Source organism: Chanos chanos, chromosome 9 (assembly GCF_902362185.1).
Source record: "Chanos chanos chromosome 9, fChaCha1.1, whole genome shotgun sequence".
NCBI classification, from domain to species: domain Eukaryota; kingdom Metazoa; phylum Chordata; class Actinopteri; order Gonorynchiformes; family Chanidae; genus Chanos; species Chanos chanos.
This window is the reverse complement of record NC_044503.1, coordinates 27,046,130-27,063,366: the sequence shown is the minus strand read 5'-3', so window position 1 is coordinate 27,063,366 and position 17,237 is coordinate 27,046,130. Positions and strand designations below refer to the sequence as shown.

Below are 17,237 nucleotides of genomic sequence, written 5' to 3'. Positions count from 1 at the left end.
TATTCATTTCCTTAACTTACTCCCATCATTCGCTCCCTAGTTGAAGCAGGTGGACAAAAGATAACCTTGAAGGGATGTGCATCCAGGAGTGTCTGTGTTGCTGATCTGTCAGCTCAGCTGAGCCCCACAGGTGTAGGTGTGACCTGCTGTGAGGGGAACTTGTGCAACAACGCCAAGAGTATCAGTCAGAGCGTGTTCCTCTTGGTGGTGTCTTCAGTCTCCATAATCCTCTTTCACTGAAGTCTTCAGACAAACTGATCTCCTCACAGTTTCTTTTCTTTTCTTTGCTCTTCTTTTATTCAACTAATCCAGGCATGTGTTCTATGAATCACTCTTTCAGTGGTTTAATGAACAATGTTTTAGGAGCATGCTAGTATTTAAAACTCAGCTGTGCCTTTTTTTCCCGAAAGGTAAACAAATTAATGCTCATTTTTATTTAAATGTGTCAGTTTGTCCAACAGGAGGATTGATTAACATATCAATGCTTTTGTGTGATTACATTAAAAATAAATAAATACATAAATGACCAAGACATTCATTCATTGTGTTCTTTCAGCGTCCAGCTTCCACGTATTCTCGGCGTATGTACTGCTAACGGAGAAGAGGTGGTGTAAAATGAGAACACTTAGCCTCGTTTTATATTTCTTGGAGAGTTCCTTAAAATGCCAAGAACATCTGCAAAGACGTTCAGTGACCAGAGGCCAGTGAAAAGTGGAATATCTTTCCATTGTTATTTAGGGATTTTGCAGTTCAATACATCAAAAGCACGTGATTGCTTTGCTTGATTTGAGTCAGTTGGAACTGAACAGTCGGCTGTGTCTTGGTGGCTCTAAGCTACATTCCAGGAACTGTTTTTTTTTTGTTGTTGTTGTGAGTTTTTATCCCAGACAGGACACATATGAGAGCCAGGATGTGTGCATTTCCGAGTGTTTAATTCCAATTCACTCCCAGGGCACTGCTAAATGATAATCCTGTCTCTCCCCCATCACCCCGTAGTTACTTGGGAAATAGAGGGATATAGTGTTCAGTAGTGCTATTGTACTCAAAGAAATAAGAGTATCTGACATTATAAATAGTAAAACACTTGTTATGGGGAATGTTGTGACATCATCAGCCAGCACTATACTAGCACTTCTGCTACCATGAGCAGAGTAAAAAGTTGTGAATAAGCTGTCTTTGTGAGGAAATATTAGCAGAGAGAATGATGTACCATTTTCCAGACATGAAGCTCACTACATGCAATAGAAGGCCTGGAGGTGAAAGGTGCCCTCATCGTGACTGGATCCCCTGCTGCAACTGGACTGAGAGCAGAGTCCCTGGCAACAGGGACCCAGACCTCTGAAGTGACAGGCAGCTGCGGTGGATGAGCAAATGCTGAGGGGACAAAGGATAGTGTCGTGGTGGGGATCAAACCCAGACCTCCCTTCTTTTAACAACTGCCAAAAAAGAAATGAGAAACATGCCAAAAGGAGAGGGTGTAGAGAGAGCAAACAGACACCAGTTTCTGTGAAGACCTCCATCTTCCTGCATAAGAACAAGGTCTACCAAAGCCCAACAGGTGCATAACATTGCAAAAAAGATCAAAGGTCATCTGAGAGGAGAGGAGGGGTGAAAAACAGAGAAATGAAGAGAACACACACACACACACCCAGAAGAGGGTGCCAACTCTCCAAAACAAGGCTTTGTAACAATGCCCACGTTAAGGCCTCAGGACTTTCAGTCCAACTGATAAACAGGAATCATTTCAAGGTAGGGCAACTCCTACTGCAAGAACTTATTAAAGCCAGTGGAGTGTTTATAATATTTGTTCTTATTACACTGATTATGTCTGTTTTTTCTTCATGACTGAATCACTTATTGATTGTCAGGAAATGCACTCCAGTGTTATCAGTGTATACCAGGTCCATCTGGAACATGCACAGACACTCAAGTGGACTGTCCCTCTCAGTGTGGCAGTGCAACTGGGGCTACATACATGAGTAAGGAATAATACATATTACTAGTATATCCACCTCCCACCGAATTACTCCTTCATACTTATTCGATATACATATGTCTTCACATTACAGGTGGTCAAAAAACATCTGCAATCAATAAAAAATTTTGTGCTACGCCTAAACAATGCATCAGTGGATCATTCAATCTTGGATTGATGAAATCTATCGTCAGCTCCAAATGTTGCAATACTAATCTCTGCAACAATCACACAGTTCAAGGTAAATTAAACATATTAATCCAAGTAAATATTTTGGAAAGAGCTTTGAGAAATCATGAGAGGCAAGTTTTCTGTTTTTGTGCAGTACATCCATGTATTGTTCTGATTATTGTTTACTTATAGAACTTCCTTCCACTGGCCCCAATGGGAAAAAGTGTTTCACTTGTGTGGGAGATGACTGCTCACAAACTTTGAATTGTGAAGGAGATGAGGATCAGTGTGTTGAGACAAAAGGTGAGAATCTGAAAAAAAAGAAAAAACAGAAAAGTAAATTACATTTCATCTGTTTGTCTTGGGAACATTATGCGGTCTGCTATGCTTTTTAAGCCTGTGGGAGTCTTCTCTTGCAAGACCGCAATGTCAGAACACCACTGTATAAACATGCATGTACAACACTCCAACGCAACATACATAGCAATAGTCTTGTTGCACACATAGGATGCTCTGTTGAGAAAAACTAAATGTTATAAAGGTAGTTTACTGTTTTTAACATATACAAACAAACAAGCAAACACACAGGTTGCACCATTCAAAGTGCCTTTCTGTTAATGGGTAACACTGTTCAAATTAGAAATTATTCTTCCCCTTTTTATGTTCATATCAAACCATTCTCTCTACAGATATTTGGTGCTGAGGCCAGTTTCTCTGTGTGAGGATGAACTGGTTTACATGACCCCACTTTTTACCCTCCAAATTCAAGTCAATCAGGCTTATTCTCAGTTAGTTTTCAGGACAGGAAATCATATTTGTATACACATGCCACAGTACCATTGTCACTAAAGTCTGTATGTTTGATTCTCTAAATCTGGCTCTCTTTTGCCATCTACTGGCAAATTATTGTATAACATTAATGTCAAGCCAAAACCATGAGAGAAGGAAATGAAAGAATGGAAGCACGGAAGTATGGCAGTGAAGTACATTCAGTCTCTTAGAAGAAGATGTCAAAATTTGGTTTAAATTCTTACGCAGTTTCTACTTGAAATATTATTTTAACAGTTACTTAAGATGGATATTGCTTATTCCAACACCTTAACTGTATCACATTTTCAGCTTGTTTGCCGTGATGAAACACTATGTGAATGTTCAGCTTTAAATTTGCTACAGGAATCTTACAACAGTCCATAAGAGCCAAATCACAACAGCATCCATAACAACTAGTACAGCTCTACCCACAGACACACATATATAGAAAACAAAAAAGTCACTTGGCCAAACAACAACTTTTTAACTATTTAACATTATGGTGAATTTTGAAGCGCACAGGTATCAGACTGAATTATCGCATCTTTATTAATACCCCTGTATGCAACATTAAAGTCTCTTTTTCAGTTTCTGATTACCAAAAACCAGACAGAAAAAAATCTGGAAGGCTGATCACACAGGTTAAGAAACAGTGCCTTGTTATCAAGGGAAAATGTAACTTGGTATGGACTTCATATTGCCATTAATGGTTTTATTGTTATTACTATTCAACTACATTTTGCAGGTTTGTATGTTTTAATTGTCGTCTTGCTCAATTTCAGCACAGGTTTGAATCATTAATATATGATTCCTCATGAATTTCCCTCACTTACACCTGTCATTCACTCTCTAGTCAACACAGGTGGACAGAAGATAACCATGAAAGGATGCACATCCAGTATTATCTGTTTTGCTCACCTGTTAGGTCAGCCGGGCCCTACAGGTGAGAGAGTGACCTGCTGTGCGGGGGACTTGTGTAACAATGTCAAGAGTATCAACCAGAACATGTTCCTCTTGGTGGTGTCCGTGGTCTCTAAAATCCTCTATCACTGAGGCCTTCAGACAAACTGCTCTCCTCACAGTTCAGTCTCTCCTCTCTGTTCCTGTTTCATTCAACTTGTCCAGGCATGTTTTTCACGAATCATTCACTTCACTCAGTGGTTGCTTGGGAGCTTTCGAGTAATTAATATAGAGCATTTTTTTTGTAAAAGGTAAACAATTTCAAATTCTTTTTTATACAACTATTTCTACAGTTTTCTGAAAGGAGGTTTGAATAGCATGCCCATGTTTTTGTGTGATTGCATTTCAAAGAATAAAATATCATGAAATTCACTCATTGTGTTCTTTCCATTTCTGAGTGTTCTGTGTAAACATACTGCCAACAGAGCAGTGATGGGATACAATGGAATACCACTTCTACTTTGTTGAATTGTTGGCCTCCTTCATGTCTTTCCCCTGAGGTTTTCAAACTGCTCTGCTCCCAGTTCAGTTTACCAGCTCCATTATTGTTTTATTGAACAGGTCAGGATATGTCGTTTACAAATCAATCATTCAGTGATTTGATCAACAAGTAGCAAGTCAGTTCTAACATTATTCCACATAATAACGACCATGTAATATTAACACTAGTATTTTGGCACTATTTATTTCATGCTCTTTAGATTAATGTGTCAAAACAGTAACCTGACAGGGTCAGTGGCTTTTATGGGGTTTTAAGTAAGCTCCATGATTTGGCTAGCAGAAGGCTTGAGAAGATGAACTTGTCCGTCTTTTATCTCAAGTGGGTTACACCTTTTGACATGAATTTTGGATTTTCAGCTATGGCTTGTGTGTTTTGAACGTTAGCTTCAGTGTTCACTGAGTTTCATTCAACTTCCAACTTCTGTGTAGTCTCTGCAATTTGGTCCACCATGCTCAAGTCATCCCAGGTGTTTTAGTGCCTGTGGCTCAGTGCTTTCATCCCCACTTCCCAGATTCGATTCCTGATCAGGGACTCCTGATAATCTCTGACAACCTCACCACTGATCATTAACATTACCTAATGGGTTTTCTAATTAGCAGAGCCACTACCAAAATGTAAATGTCCACTCTGTGCAAACCTCTGCAAGAACATGTGGAAGGAGTTGCATCTATTGTAGGTGAAAACACTGGTAATCAGAGTTCCTTCCACACACTGCCCTGTGTCCTTACCCTTCTCTGTTTTGTAAATTTAGTCACATGCAAGCACACAGAATAAATAGAAATAAAGACCATTAGCGATGTATCAAAAGAGACATGCCATGGTTTCCAAGAAGTTCTGGATTCATGTGCAGGATTTTTCAGTTTGATTTGAAATGAAAGGATGAAAGACAAGGCTTCCTGGAACTTACAGGTTTCAGACTTCAAGTATACACAACATATTGATTATACAATTCCACACAAAGAAAGAAGGGAAAATGCAGTTGTATTTATACAGGACAGGGCAAGACTCGACTAACAGAGAACAGGTGGAACTAATGATTCACTAACTAAGAAATAAGGAAATGCTCCAATGTGCTAATTTAACAAAATGGCCAGCAGAGGGAGGCAGGGTGTGACAAGATGTGCATGTCTCTGCTCTCACAGACATAAAGTTATTAAACTTAACCATGTTTTAAGAGCAAAGGCTATCTGACTGGGGAGGGGGGGGGGGTGCATCTAGGTTTTTTTTTTTTTTTTGCTGTTATTGCTGTATTTTTTTGTTTTGTTTTTTTAGAATTGTCTTGTCTGATGTAGACACCTAAAAGAACTATACTTTTAATTGCAAATTTCAAGTCAGTTATCATTAAAACTATACCCCATCGGCATAATTTTAATGGACACAGATTATTTGAGTTCAAAGAAAAAGAGACAGTTTCTCACAAACCTTTTTGAGATGCCCAAAATATTGTGTCTCAGGCCCTTTCAGTTTTGGTTTCTCAGAAATTATTTGTTTGCTTTTATGTACCTTGTAAACTGAAACACCATCCACAAACACACTGAGTTTCTCAGTTTCAGTGTAAAGATTTACATTGAAACATTTGTTCTCATTCTGCTGTTATACCATGCATTCTGACTCTCATTCACGCCAATGAACATATCTGATCAGTAATTCTATTCTGTCTAGTACTTTGTTAAACAATTGTTCCAAACGTAAAAAAAAAGTAGGTGGTGGAGTTCTCTCCCATCAAACTGGATTAGTAAATTTAGCTTTTGTATCACATTTATGGTGTAGTCAGTGGGTCAAACTGGCACTAAAAAGGTCTTTAAATGGATTCAATTGAATTTCCTAATAGTTGTAGATACAATGAAATAGATGTCAGTCTCCCACCATTAAGTCAATAAATACAAACACACAGAATGAGAAAAAATACTGAGCATTGATAACACATTGAAGGAGACATAGGCCCCAAAGCCTCAAAATAATTGTAATAAGCTACCTTCTGAGGAAGTAGAACATCAGATGCATCAAATATCACGCCCCAGGCTGTTCCACTTTTGGTTTCTCAGAAATAATTTGTTAACTTTCATATTACTTTTCAACCATTACTCTGTCCACAACAATCCCCCCCCCCCCCCCCCCCCCCGCAGACCAAACAAGCACAAACACAGAAACAGAAATGACGAGAAATATTCTTTTCCTGTTATGTACTTTATCAACCACCACCCTGGAAACAAACACATAGTCTCCCTCCCTCCAAAGTAAATCGCAGTAGGAATTTATAGTGTAGAATGCAGTAAAGGACATTAAATGTACAATATTATTTCAAAAAGCCTTGCCTTGAAACTGAGCATCTGTTAAAGACTCATAGTGGATCTGAACTTACAGGCAAATAGATATCATCTTGCTGAAATAAAAGAAATCATTGATAATTAACCCATAGAAATAAAAAAAAGGTTTCATTCCATTTCAGCACATTTTTGAGATTTCTCTATACATAGTAAAAGGATAAATGTCAAGCTAATCTCAAAAAAACAGTGTGCAAAGCAATGTGCAAAGCTTTGATAAGTACATTGTGAGCATCATTGTCAAACTCTTTCAGACAGCTCTTTAACATCTGTGGGTGGTGTCCAATGAAACTGGCCTTGCAGATATGGATTCCAATAATGGGATGGCATTGGTCCAAAACCTTGCTGCTCCAGGTGTCTTACTAAGCATTTTTATAATGACATCAGTACTTATTGTTTTATTCAGCTGAGATTTAAGACATGCTTTCAGATCTTCCACAGATACACCCATCTGAGCAGCCAGAGTACAAAGAGATTCCTCATCAAGACCAAAAACATGGAAATAACACTTGATCTCCTTCACCAAAATGGCCACATTCTCACAGATTGAGAGGCCTGGAACTGGAACTGCTGCTATAGCACAAGACAACAGAGCTAACTTCCATATGTTGGCCTCTAGCATTTCCTACTTTCTCTGATGTATCTTCAAACTTTCATTAGGAAGAGAGATCGGCAGCATATTCCTCTTGTGTTTGCGCGACTCTGATAAAGGCAAGCTCATGACTAGATATTAAAAAGACAGAAACTCAGCCCATGATCCTCTATGCCAAAAAAAACATCAAATGCAATAATTCAGTCTTCCTGCGATTAAGTCATGATCGTCGATCCTCATAAAAACAATTGTTTATATGATTTCTGACTTAGAATTATGCAAAATCTTTGATGCAGTCTTGTTTGATCCAATTCAGTACATCTTCTTGGTTAAAGTTCTTCTTCCCTTTTGCTACTCGAATGCTGTTATCAGTCTTGGAACACACAAAGTAGAACTACTTCTTCTTTTTTTGGATCTCTCTGCCCAACTGAATGTTGCTACTTTCGAAAGGTGAATGTTGCTACCATTGAAAGGTGTCAGATGTAATTGTGATGAAAAAATCACATTTCTCAAATTCCACCTTTTGGAGGTACTCATCTGCCTTAAAATTTGGTGTCTCTATGCCTGAGAGATTCCAAATTTTGCTATTTTCATATTTTAAGTTGGGATAACATGTTGGGACCATGGTGGTTTCAATAACAACACTTGGAGCAGCTCCCTTGTCATCATCACACAGCCCCCTGATGATACTGACGAATGAAGGTTTGCCAGCACCAGATTCTCCTGTCACGGCTTTTAGTTAGACTAAGGTTAATGTTCACTGAATTAAATCACTTGCCTGTATGTGACATTACAAGCTGACTAACTTCGCTAAATTGGCTAGTGAAGTCAATGTTAATGCACTCATCTATATATGTGTTTTTACATTTGTCTTTCACGTCTTTGCAGTAGAAAGTGTACTTACTCTTGGCCTGCATAGCTCACAAGTAAAAACGGTTTTGGGTTTTTTCTGTGGAGCTAGTCAGTGTCATGTATTTGCTTAAGTAATGGCCATGATGATTCTTCCTCAGGCTGAGATTCTGGAGATTTATCCGTGATGATGCTGTCGCTGTGAGATCACTGAGCTGTGTCTGTCCTGTTGCACATGGACTACACAAAGCTCAGGTGTGTGGTGGTGGTTGCCTGATGAATGCATTGCCTGGGCATGCCCTCACAGCTGTCATGATAAAAGGAAAAAGGGGGAGGGGCTGGTCAAAGGGGGTTCAGTTACAGTAGAGAAGCAATGGTAAAATAAGAATTAAAAAAATCATTCTTTTCCTTTTATGGCCCACAACTGTTTGTAGTTTCACTAGTTAACTATACGAAAATGGCAACAAAAAAAAGTAATTTATCTACTTGAATCACTAATATGAATGCAGTTGAACTACCAGCAAGCTACTGCAAAATGTAGTTACACTAGTAGTTTAATTACATGTAGTTCACTACTCCCCAACACTGAAAATAGGTAATAACAATTACACAATATGTTTTATTCAGACAAAGCATTCTAATAGTAAATGTGTGTTATCACACAGGTATGCTATTACTTTCTATTCTGTGCTATTACACTTAGAGCAGTCAACATCTAGTACTGCACACCCCAAATGCTGTTTCACTAGAATCAAAAAAATTCAGCTTGCCAAGTGTATATGCCATGCAAGGTCATGACTACAGTGCCGATATCATTTTGAAAGTATAAACCACAGTGAAACTGTAACAATGTTTAATCCATCTGTAAATTACTTATACTTATTCCTCTGTAAATATTAAAAAGTCATAGTATGATGAAATAGGATAAAATTGCTGAGAACTTTTCTTTATAATTAACACTTGTATGTAACTAAAAAAAAAAAAATACCTTGGGGATGTCAACTCAGTTCCTGGGTGGTGACGTAACACATGCAGAATACGACTCCTCGCAGTTAAACGTGCAGCCCTCATGGCTCAGTAAACTGACTCCACCTTTGCTTTAGGAAATGCATTATGGGATGGAACCCACATCCACTGTTTGACTTACAGCAGACGAGATTAAAGCTTATTCAGTACAACAACATGATCTTAAAAGCATTCATGTTAACAACCATTCTAATAAGCAACATTCAGTCAGGGCAGGCCATGCAGTACAACTCACATGCGGTATGATGCATGCACCATGATTATATGAGAGAAATACACTAAAAGTAGCTATGTATATATGGTTAACAGAACTTTAATTCAGATAAACGCATTGTTTATGTTTACATATAGTGAAGGTGCAACATAGTGAGGCATGATAAAATATGGTGGTATGGAACCTTTACAGACATCAATTAAACTATGTTGAAGGCCATTTAAATTTAGAGGGATCTGCTCTGTGTCTGTGATAGCTATACGCTATAAATAGAACATCTCCTTCCCTTGTAAATTCATGCGTTTATTTTAGATATTTATTGGTACTTTCAACAGACCTGGTGTAAACAGATACACTTTGCTTGAGACTGCTGGAAAAACATACACGAACTTCCCTATGCTAACTTCAGTTTTCTATTGTTTATGATCTGGATGTGTATTACATTGATATCACAATGCTTGGTGACATTCATTACATTTACAGTTGTAGTTTGTGCTGACAGGTCTGGACTTGAGAGCAATGATTCTGTCATAAAAGAAGCTCAAATTGTACCCCCCTGCCCAAAGATTTTTTTTTCTCTGTTCAACAAGACTGTCTGGTTGTGTGGGTGACAAAAATTTTTCCAAAGGGTGTAGCAGATGTTTATGAAGTATAAACACAGTCTAACCGTCTCATAATTCAATGCAAGTATTCACCTTCACTTTCTGCAAAAGTGAAAGCATGAAATGTAACATCACAGAGTTTGCTATGTGGATCATGAGAAAGCTCAAGACAACGTATTAGTCCAAAATACTTACAACAGTCATTTCAAACAGGCTTATGCACAGAATCGAGAACTTAAATCTGTTTCAGTCAGTAACAATTAAAAGATCATTTTTTACCCAAAATTTTGTGACTCAGAAATATTGTGATGACAAGAGAAGAAAAGCTCTCCCTCTCTCGCTTTGTCTTTTGTCACTCTCTCACACTCTAGCTCTCTCTGTCACTCTCACACATGCACACACAAAGGAACCAAGTCCTGGACAAGAGATCAATTGAAAGACAGCATCAGGAGTTGGACTACAATAATATTATGATCCAATCCAATATTATGTATATATATATATATGTGTGTGTGTGTGTGTGTGTGTGTGTGTGTGCATGTGTGAGAGTGACAGAGAGAGCTAGGGTGTGAGAGTGACAAAAGACAGAGAGAGAGAGAAAGGGGAGAGCTTTTCTTTTCTTGTCATCACAATATTTCTGTAATGAATGTCACCAATCATTGTGGTGTCTATGTAATACACGTCCAGATCATAAACAATAGAAAGCTGAAGTTGGCATGGGGAAGTTCGTGTATGTTTTTCCAGCAGTCTCAAGCAAAGTGTATCTGTTTACACCAGGTCTCTAGAAAGTACCAATAAATATCTAAAACAAACACATGAATTTACAAGGGAAGGAGATGTTCATTTATAGTGTAAAACTATCACAGACACAGAGCAGATCCCTCAAAATTTAAATGGCCTTCAATGTAGTTTAATTGATGTCTGTAAAGGTTCCATACCACCATATTTTATCATGCCTCACTATATTGCAGCTTCACTATATATAAACATAAACAGGTGGAGTCAGTTTACTGGGCCATGAGGGCTTTGCTTTTAACTGCCAGGAGTCATATTCTGCGTGTGTTACGACACCACCCAAGAACTGAGTTGACATCCTCAAGCCATTTTTTTTTAATTACATACAAGCGTTAATTATAAACAAAGGTCCTCAGCAATTTATCATATTTCATCACAGTATGACTATTTAATATTTAAACAGGTTTACAGTATACCAGGTTTACTAGCCTTTTACAGAACAAAACCATTCATAACCTCTCAAATCAAAGTGATGAAACAAATTTTACTGATGGATTAAACATTATTACAGTTTCATGATGGTTTATACTTTCAAAATGACGTTGACACTGTAGTTCTTAAGTTATACCTTGCAAGGCATACAGACATGGCAGACCACATTTTTTTGATTCTGGTGAAACAGCCTTTGGGGTGTGCATTACTAAATGTTGACTGATGGCAGATAAGCTACTAAAGATAATAGCGCACCTGTGTGATAACACACATTTACTATTAGACTGCTTTCTCTGAATAAAACATATTGTGTAATTGTTACTACCTGTTTTACATGTGAGTGCCCATCTACAGGACACAACTGCCAGGGAATCAATTTTGTTATTTTGTGAAGTACTCGTGCATCAAAAAATTGAAGTAACTGAAAATTCAGTTTCTTACTGAGTTTGAACTCTTTACAAAATCTTTAAAACTATTTTTTAAAATGTGCAGATGCATTTGATGCATTTGCAGATGCAAAGATGCATTTGTCTTAGTCTGGTAATGTAAATCAAGAGACCGAAACTGGATTAAACTGGGTGAATATTACTGAACTACCATACTAATCCCAATAGCCAGATGCCACTTGCAAGGACCTGTTTTTGACATTCTTTCTGTGTGTGTCACCATCCAAAAGCATACAATGAATCTGAAGCCTAGCAACAGTTTTGTCAAAACAGGTTCTTATGATGTGTCAAACTAAAGATGCCATAGAGGAAAATAATATATGTTAAAAGAGAATAACTGATTTATTGACTTTTCAAGGATTAAAAAGAACAATTCTGAATCTCTAAAAGGGATTATGTCTTTTGTTTGTTATATTACTTTTAGTTAAGTAATTGTTATACTCTCCCTTAAGCATAGCCATCAAGGGGAATCTAGATGAGCACACAACAATAGTAAATGATGCTGGATTAAACAGGTGAACTGGTAACTGAACTGCCATGTCAGTGCTGGTGACCTGATGCTTCTTTATGTCTGTATAACTGTACAAAAGCATAAAATACATCTGAAGCCTGGCAACAGATTCCTCTCTACCTGTTTAGGGGACCCTTTCTTAATATATGAAATGTAAGATATCATGGGGCGAAAATAATATGTGTTAGAAGAGAGTGATTCATTTACTGACTTCCCTAGATACAAGTTCAAAGTTGAGTTTGTAATGAAAAACAAAGTAGCAGATAAACAAGAGGATCAGGTACAGAGAAGCAGGTACATTTACAGACAGACAGTGCTAGGTCTTAGTTATAACTAGTTATAACTGTGATATTTATATAACCAGCATCATAATTAAAAATTAATAAAGTTCCAACCCCCCCCCCCCCCCCCCCAAACTCATATTCCTAGTTTATAGCTTGAACCTATGGGTTTCCACGTGAGGATCTCAAAGATTACAATTTGGGTTTTTGCAGTCAACTTGTTTCAGAATTACAGTGGGAGAATGGTGTGTGGGCAATGCTTTGTCAGCACCTGAGACATCGTCAGGTTCTTCACTGAGCCAGCTGCTGTTTGGCCTCTTATCTTCACATACCTCTCATTGCAAGTATATTTTAGACAGCACATACCAACCCTCCGGCTTGTATCTATGTCTGTTTATAAACATACGGTATTTATATAAATAAACAGAAAGAAGAGAACGCATTGAGTAGAGAACAACAATGACTCTGCAAAGCATAACTTCACAAATATACAATAGAACACGCAATGTCCTTATCAAATTATATGAAGGTGATGACAAACACATTTGCTGAGAATTCAATCATTTTTTGGGTAAACTTTCAAAACAAGAACGTGTTAGTATGTAGCTCACAATCATTGTAACACACTTTGCCAGTGTCAGCATCTGTGACCATGTGACCATGATGGACAGTCAACAATTTGAAAGCTTTACTGTTCTTAATATTTTACAACTTACCATAAATACAGATCCAGACAGTCAGCCATATTTTCAATTTTGCAGAGCCACTTCAGAATAAGTAAGCTAATCTTTTAACTCAGAGGGAATTTAAGACATGTTTTCAGGTTGTCTACAGCTACAACTGACTGAGTAGCTAGATAGAGATTCCTCCTCAAGATCAAAAACAAGGAAATAACGCCTGACCTCCTTCACCAAAATGGCCACATCCACACAGATTGAGAAGCCTGGTACTGGCACTGTGGCCACAGTAGCAGACAACAGAGCTAACTTCCATATGTTGGCCCTCAGCATCTGTTACTTTCTCTAATGTATCTTCAAATCTACATTAGATAAAGACAGCAACAGGACTATACTCTCATATTTGGGCAGCTCCATCGCCATGGTCTCCTCCAGAAGCCTGAGGTCATAAAGGCCAAGCTCATGATTAGATATTAAGAAGACAGTAGCACAGCTCAGTCTATAATCCCCCAGTCCTAAAAAAGCAATAATTCAGTCCCCCTGTAAGATAATACCATTTCCTGCAAGTAAATCATGATCATCTAACCCAATGAACGAAGATGAACCTTTATAAAAAGAGTTGTTTATATATCGATTATAAGACTTATGAATTATAACAATTCTGTACAATCTTTGATGCAGTCTTGTTTGATCCGATTAAGTACATCTTCTTGGTTAAAGCCCTTCCTCCTTTTTACTGGTCAAATATTATCCTAAATCTTGGAGCGCACAAAGTAAATTTCTTGGTACCACTTTATAACAAGATTACCCTTATAAAGGATTCATTAATGGCTTACAATTAGGTTATTACTTAGATTGTAAACACTTTCTAAATAATTAATAAACACTTTTAACAAGTTATAGCACAGTTTTCATACATCGATGCAAGCACACTATTTGGCAAGTTACTGCTGCACTTTTTATCTGTCTATTCTGTTAAATCTCAGATCTTGTTAATTGCTTAGCTTACTTTATGTTGTCCCTTTATCAGTGAGCATGTTAAACTGTCATCTTCATCTCACTTTATGACCATTTATGTATTACTTACTAACATTTACATCTGCCAAAAGGGAGCCTCATTATAAAGTGTAAAACGCATGGCCATCTATTGATGAATTACTAACATTTATAACTGGAGAAGGGAGCCTTTTTGTGAAGTTTGAAACATAAAACCATTTGCTAATGAGTTTCTGGGTTTTCTCTAGAGCAATAACAATACCTTTTATTATACAACAATGCAATCCAAAAAGTAACTTATTTAACATGCTGACACAGTTGGACCGAAGTACATCATTCATGCCGACAATTACATTTACGGTACACCGATAACATTAAACTATCACAAGAATTAACAACACAACACAAAGACAACATGGTGAACAATACACATACACTTCTTCTAGACAGAACAGGAAACATAAACTGGACAATAATGAACTGGGGTTAAAGAACAGTCCATGGCCCCAAGGCATGCTAGAAAGCTACACCCACCTACCCCCAACACGCATCACAATATACCACTTTAATATGATAGCATTATATCAAAACCCATGATAATAACGAGGACGGCTGCTGATAGCATGCTGAATACGTCAAGGTAAACAATATTGCCAAAGCTTCAGCGTATGAATACGGTAATTTGATATGAAAAGTTAATATACAATGATTTGATATGCCAAATGAAACTTTTTGACTATTAAGATATGCTAATGGTGGTTAAATGCTAGTAACTTATAAAACAAGTATCTGATGGGGCTGAGAGGTATAAATGTTGGCTGATGGACAGGACAAAGTAACCTAAGTAATCCATGAGATCGGAGGCTTAACAGTACAGATAAATGTGGGATCACTATTTGCCAAGCAACAAGTGACTGTTGCACTTTTTATCTAACGTTTATAACAGCTTATTAATTTATAAAGTGTTAAGAACCTAATTAATAAACTAATTACAAACCATTAACAAACTCTTTAAAAGGGTACTCTTATTGTAAAGTGATACCAACTTCTTCTTTATTTTTATATCTCTCTGGCCAACTGAGTGCTGATAAAAGTTGGATTTTGTAAGCTTTGGATTTTACAAGAAGGGAAGAAAATGAATGCCTATATTCAACAAATGTTAAGAACTGTGTCAGGTTGCACCGTATCGCGTCGCACTGAATCAAATTGCTCCATCGTTACAACGGAATCGCTGATGATTCAAATTCAACCATTCTGAGTTACTCATCTGCCTTTAAATTTGGTGTCCCTATACCTGTGAGATTCCAAAATTTGGCATTTTCATATTTTATGTCTGGATAACATGTTGGGACCATGGTGGTTTCAACAACATAAGTTGGAGCAGCTCCTTTGTCATCATCCTGTAGGCCTCTGATGGCATTGACGAATGAAGATTTCCCAGCACCAGATTCTTCTGTCACAGCTATGTTCAGTTCCACATGGTCCAGCTGTGTAAAGTAGTCCTGAATCTTCCCTATAGCTGTACTCATGTTTTCATTTTCAGGACTTTAACTAAATGAAACACAAATTATCCCTTTCTTCTCATCAGTTACTTCATCATCTTGGTTCTCCATAATGGTTTAGCAAAGAGAACATAAAACAAAATTAATAGCAACAAACCCACTTAGACCCCCTGAACTTTGAGCAACACAAAAGAATTTAATCATACAAATTCGATGCATTGTATCGGTCTGTGCTTTCTTTAGTTTCATACATGAAGGCTGTGAATGTCAAACAGAAAACTCTGAATATGCTGACAGGAATTTCATGCTATGACTCAGACCATTTGCATATTTGTGAAATGAAACGTGTCCTTTTAAAGGTCCCTGTAAAGACATCATCAGTTGCACATCACAGGCTATTTCAGAGTTCCACTGGTCTATGTTCAGATCAATTCTATCAGTTTCATGCCAGATTCATTCTTTTAAAAAAAACACTGACAGGATAAACACTGACGTAAATGACTTTACAAATTAGGAACATAAAAGTTTAGCTTACTGTTTTGAGAGATCTGTCATGCCTCCATTTCTGTGTACCTGTCCTCTGGTCATTCAGAACCCAATATTGTCTGCTTACCCTGCATTCACTTACTTATTGTACCAAGCTGTGCCTTGTTTCCTTGTTAGCTATGTTCCCTATTAGTTTCTTTGATCCCTGTTAGCATGCCTGTTCTCTGTTAGCTTCTTTATTCCTTTGTATTGCCTTGTTACCGGTTACCTGATTTTGCCTTGCCCCCAGTAGCCTGTAATTTGTGTATTGGGTCCTGCTTGTTTTTTGAGTTTGTGTTTGGACTGCGACTTTGATTAAAACTTTTGCCTGCACTTGCAGCCAGTCTTCTCAGTCTGTGACAGATCTCTAAACAGACAACGTTTTTGTTTGTTTTGTAAACATACCACAAATGAGTATGCTAAACTTCTTTGAGTTCCAGATTTAGCGTGAAAAATCTTATGAGGCGGAAGGAAAAAAATCACTCTCACTAAGTGAAGTTACCACCAGAGATTAATGCATGATTAATTCATCTTGGCAGAAAGTTAATGTGTTAACTTCAGTTGTGCCCTACAGATGAGTGTCCCTCGCACTGGTGAAATAAGAAAAACATTTTTTTCAGATGAAGCAGTCTAACATGAAGCCACACCTCATAGTTTATCATTTAGGTGTGGCTTGCCAAGTTTATTTACTTTGTAATTTGTAGTTAATACATGATAACAGCAGCATTTATGTCAGTTTGAGAGTAATGAGTTTTGAAAGTACTTTTGTTTTTGTTCTGTAAAATGAAGGCAAGAGGGCTACATTTTATTGCCATTCAATCAAAATCAAAGCAAATCACATGTTAACTGACACTTGTATGCTCCAAAAATGTAAGTTTACCTCAGGGATGTTGTTATTTCAGGCTATGAGATTACATTTTATACCACATGAAATAATTCTGTTCATACAAGCGACAGACAAAATAAAGGAAGTATCTGATGAAACAAGAACTCTTATTCTGAATATTAAAAAAAAAAACAAAAAAAAAACAAAAAAACAAAAACAGC

At 37.4% G+C, this 17,237-nt stretch overlaps 1 protein-coding gene and 2 pseudogenes across 1 annotated transcript; 1 reads left to right on the top strand and 2 right to left on the bottom strand.

Moving 5' to 3' along the window:
• Positions 1-1,222: 1,222 nt before the first annotated feature.
• On the top strand, positions 1,223-4,009 carry LOC115821532 (ly6/PLAUR domain-containing protein 3-like). Its single transcript, XM_030785348.1, has 5 exons — positions 1,223-1,256; positions 1,869-1,979; positions 2,070-2,216; positions 2,339-2,449; positions 3,810-4,009. Exons 1-5 carry the CDS (start codon positions 1,223-1,225, stop codon positions 4,007-4,009), a joined length of 603 nt encoding a protein of 200 aa, XP_030641208.1.
• Positions 4,010-7,004: 2,995 nt separating this feature from the next.
• Positions 7,005-8,251, bottom strand: LOC115821531 (interferon-inducible GTPase 5-like; annotated as a pseudogene).
• A 172-nt stretch (positions 8,252-8,423) lies between these two features.
• LOC115821530 (uncharacterized) lies at positions 8,424-15,692 on the bottom strand (annotated as a pseudogene).
• Between the last annotated feature and the right edge of the window lie 1,545 nt (positions 15,693-17,237).